This window comes from Gavialis gangeticus, unplaced genomic scaffold (assembly GCF_001723915.1).
Source record: "Gavialis gangeticus isolate Ggan-Ray unplaced genomic scaffold, GavGan_comp1, whole genome shotgun sequence".
Taxonomy (NCBI): Eukaryota; Metazoa; Chordata; order Crocodylia; family Gavialidae; genus Gavialis; species Gavialis gangeticus.
The window spans coordinates 127,945,382-127,949,994 of record NW_017729032.1 but is presented as its reverse complement, the minus strand read 5'-3'; the positions used below and the strand labels follow the sequence as shown (position 1 = coordinate 127,949,994).

The 4,613-nt window shown below is 43.8% G+C and overlaps 1 protein-coding gene across 3 annotated transcripts in view; it reads left to right on the top strand.

The window, feature by feature from the left end:
• Positions 1 to 4,613, top strand: part of NALCN (sodium leak channel, non-selective) — a 564,495-nt gene that overhangs the window by 51,788 nt on the left and 508,094 nt on the right. For all 3 annotated transcript variants that reach the window (XM_019524286.1, XM_019524284.1, XM_019524285.1), the window contains one exon: positions 388 to 471. In XM_019524286.1, the coding sequence (XP_019379831.1) occupies positions 388 to 471 (84 nt within the window). The remainder of the gene's footprint in view (positions 1 to 387; positions 472 to 4,613) is intronic.

The following is a 4,613-nucleotide window of genomic DNA, read 5'->3' as shown; positions in this document are numbered from 1 at the left end:
CCCCCCACATCTTAGTGTCATCAGCAAATGTGAACAGGGTGCTTTTTACCCCCTCGTCCAAGTCACTGATGAAGATGTTGAACAGTGTGGGCCCGAGGACCGAGCCCTGGGCACCCCACTGCCCACATCCCTCCAGGTCGAAAATGACCCATCCACTACCACTGTCTGGGTGCGGCCCTCCAGCCAGTTGGCGATATAACATCTGTTTTGAAATTTTTATCATCTTCTAGCAGAAACACTTGGGTTTTGGGATTTGGTAAAATGGAATCTTAAAAAAAGGCAGAAGAAACTGCTTTAGCTTCTTTGTAGTAGATATCTTTTGTGATCTTATTTCTTCTTCCTTTGACAAAAACAACAAAACCTCATATTTTTTTATTTCTCTTTTAGGGGGATAACTCCTATGTAAAGGATCGTTGGTGTGTGTTTGATGGCTTCATGGTTTTTTGTCTTTGGGTATCATTGGTGTTACAGGTAATCATGCCATTTTATCTTGAATACTACAGGGCTAGTTTTTCAACAACAGTTCACTTGCTCTTGCCTGCAAAATACACATGTGCATTTTAAACATAAAATTCTGCAGGGATTGATCAGATTTTAAAAAATAAATGGTTCAACCCTTCTGAAGTTCAGCATCCCCAGTTATTGCAGTATATCTGCATGGGGTGTTTCCATGGCAATGCTAACTTGTACACATTGCATATAGCAGTTGTTATTAAAGCATAGGTCAGATTCTCTCCTGCAGACCCATGCAGTCCTTGATCATTTAACACTGTGGGAGTTTAGCCTGAGTAAGAACATACAGGACTGGGTTGCATAAGTTAGGGATGGGAGAGACTTTACGGTTTTTGCCATTTACCCACAGTTTCCATCTTAAAACTGTGCACATTTCTGGTCAGCTCATCTAAAAAATGATAACTGAGAACTGGAAAAAGTAGAGGGAAGGGCAGTAAAGACAGAGGTATGGAGTGGCTTCCATATGATAAGACAGTGAAAAGAGTAGAACTCTTTTGCTTGGAAAAGATCACTGGGCTGGGGATGGTAGATATTGTTGCAGCTCCATTCCTATGAATCTTATTGCAACTTGAATTTGGGAGGGTGGCATATAAATAAAATAAATCAAATAAAATATTTAAAACACACATTCATTTTCTACTTTAAATATGCCATAATGTTCTGATTTTAAGTTGACCCTGTATATACATTGACCACACATTTTCAGTTTAAGGAAAAACAGCTGTTCTTCTCAATAAGCACAAATGAGGTCCTTGAACTAGCATCATCCCTGCAAAATCCCACAGGAGATTCAAATAGCCAAGGAAAGAACCCAAAGGGTTAGATGCATAAAAAATGCTGGAATAAAAAAAGCATTCTCTGTACCAGTGATAATGTTGCCCAAGGCTCACCATGTTCTCTTCAGCCTAGAATCCCATGTCAATACATATCAAGACAAATGCTTTTAGTTAAATGGAAACTGATGACAGGCTTCAAACAAATACAGGTCCTAATTGAAAGGCTAGATTTAAATTGCAGTTCTAAATGCAAACTTTATATACCATGTAGAGCTAAATTACCAAATCCAAAAAGTCCTGGCTTTTGGGATTCAAAATCTAAATCTTTCTAATATTTGAGGGACATGGGGAAGGACAGGGTGGGTGATGATATTTACAGGTGCCAGCAGAGATTTGCGATTTCCTGGTGAGCAAACTATATTCATTTAACTTGTGTTTTGGAAGAATGAAACATATTGCTGTCCAGAGATATAACAAACAGGTTTTGCACTCTGGCCATCAGCAGTGGCTGGACCACCTATGGCAGCTTGCAGAGGCAGCAGCCAGTAATCATGCATCCCCTCTAAGTTGGCTTATCCTGCACCCCCTCCCTCTGCACCTTTTCTGCAGCACTCCACCTTTGCCAGAAGGGAGGTATGAGAAGTGGCCTGCAATGCAAGACAGTAGGCAGTGGTTCACTACTGCTAGGGGATGTCTTCCCCAGAAGCAGCGAACTTCCAAGTGATGCTCCTGCGTGGTGTGCTGCTGTTGCCCAGGGCATAGTACTGGCCAGTTACACCTTTCGGTCTCGATGCCTCACTTGCCCAACTGCCAGAGGTTTCCTACAGCTTCTGAGCTCCTAACTTGCCTTCTTTCCACTCCAATAGACAAGACCACTGAGATCACTAGAAACTGCGGAGCCATGGTGATCTGAGTCATCCATCCATTGTGGTCCTCCCCTGTGTAAGATGAGCCTGCCATCAGCATGACAGAGCAGATGGCAGATGTGCAGCACCTTTAAAGGTCAGCCAGCATGGGGTCATCTGTTCCACCACTCTTAAGCAGGCTGCAAAAGGGTTATCTGTTGTGCTGCCATCATGCTGGAGCAGATGATCCTGTGTAGCACCATTAAAGGCCACACACTACCTCACCCTTAAGGGTTCCATGCAGTGTCATTTGCTCCATGTAGTAATCCTGCATTGTTCTAAACATAGGTCAACCCCATGAATGAGTGGATTATTTTTATGGTTCTTTTTGAAGTGGAAAGAAGTGTTGACTTGCAATTGGAGAAATGCACTGTATGAAAATTTAGCATCTCACATATCCATGTATAGCAAAGCTGAGCAACTGGACTTTTCATGGAAGCCATTGTGAATTATCTAGTCTTCATGCTGTAATTGAGTCCTATAAAACTTGTTATGAGTCCTTTGAATGGCAGAGTTTTAAAAATTGGGGTGCATGCTAAGTTCAAGAAATGTCTCTGTCATTAGGATGAAGTAATTTAGTGAAGTGGTTCTCCTTTAAACTTTTGGGGGAGAGTATTTCTCTTTACTTTTGGGGGTGCCTGGGGAAATTTGTGTGACAACAGTATACCACAAGAGGCCAGATTCTCTCTCATGCATCTGGAAATAAATGGGAATGACTGGAGCATGCTGATAGACTTAAAACATCTATAAGCATGCATTTTCATAATATAGTGAGAAGCTCTTTTTATTTTGAGCAACATTTTCAGACACCTTTTTTTCCTAAATTGGAGAAATAAGCACTTCATTCTTAACCAGAATAGAAGAGGAGGAGGAGGCAGAGAGAAGCCGAGAGAAAGAGAGAGAGAGTTTTGTTGAAGTTTACTTTCATACATAGCTGAAAGTTTTTTGAGTTGTTAGAACTAGAAGTGTCAAAATTATGGGTGGAATACATTTTTGTTCATCCATATGATAATTCAAGAATGTCTGAGATGGATTGTTCTAAGACTCCATTGTTTTAAAATGTATTAGAAATGGAAATTTTTCATTTGAAATGCAGATTGAAAATGAGAGTGAAAACACATTACACTAAATCAGTGATTCGCAGCAAGGGTAATGCAGCACCCTAGGGTGCCTTAAGATCCTTTCAAGGGTGCCATGGGGTACCAGCCAGTTAGCACTTAGGTATGCAGACATGATTCACAGGATAAACCCAAAGGGCACCTCCATACATTCAGGCACGTGTGCTTGGAGCAACTCAAGTAGGAGCAGCACAAATTTGAGGCAAGGATTTTTGCCTCAGTTCATGTCCCCGACATGCACTTTGGTGTGTGGCAAGTTGTGCCACTTGGGGCAAAATAACCCTGCCCAGCTCCTCTGGGATCTGGCCCCTGCAGTATAAAAACCTGCCCTGGCAAGCAGCTTAGTACTGCTTGCTCTCAGAAGCTTCTGGGGCCTGACCAGTTGGTATCTGGGGACAGCCTTATGCCAGCTGGACTGCTGAAGCAGCCCTAACTGAGAGTTCCCTGCACCCTCTACCAACTGCAGCAGTCTGGCAGTGGGGACTGCTGCCTGGCTGTGACCTGCTGCCACCTGCAACAGCGTGTAGCCCCAAGGCTGCACGCCTGCCAGACCTGGATGGGCACTGTACGGCCGCAACAGGGGTACCCGCACCTCTGGGCCAGCTGCCAGTGGGCTGTGGCTATGCAGTTGGCCTTTGTGCGGCACTACTGCCATGTGTATGGCTGCCTTGCCACCTGAGTAGCTTTTGCTCAGTGTGGTGGTGTGCTTTGTACTATCAAAGCATGTCCTCCTGACCTCCAGCTCGGTCCCGGGTGCCAGCCCTAAGCAGGCTCTTCTGCCTGGGTCCTGCCACCTGTCTCACTAGCAGGAATTCTGGTGTTCCCTATTTAAAAACTGCAAAATCTCTGATAATAAAAGCTCAAATTCACCCTTTAAAATACCCCAAAATCCATGTTCTTCCACAATTAAAACAAAAGACCACTATATAGAGACAGAGGGAGAGAGAGAGAGAGATCAGTTGGGCAATGTTTTATTGATATATTTACAATATTAAAGCAGTTTGGAAGCCTACCAGTGTTTCTAACATCATAATAAAATAAATTCTAGATATCCATATGTTTTGATGTTTGCTTTTGGTTTTCTTATCATAGAACAATTAGAGCTCCCCCTGACCCCTGTACTAACCAGGATGTGGGGATAGCTGCCCCTGCAGTCACAGCTCCTGCCAGCAGGTTTCATCCTGTCTGGCAGCTGGTTACGCTGGGTGTATGTTGGGGGAATGTGGGGTTTGCAGAAGAGAGGTGGGAAGGAGTGTGGGGGGATGTGGGTGGGGGTGCAGGTGGGTGTGGAGGGATGGGGG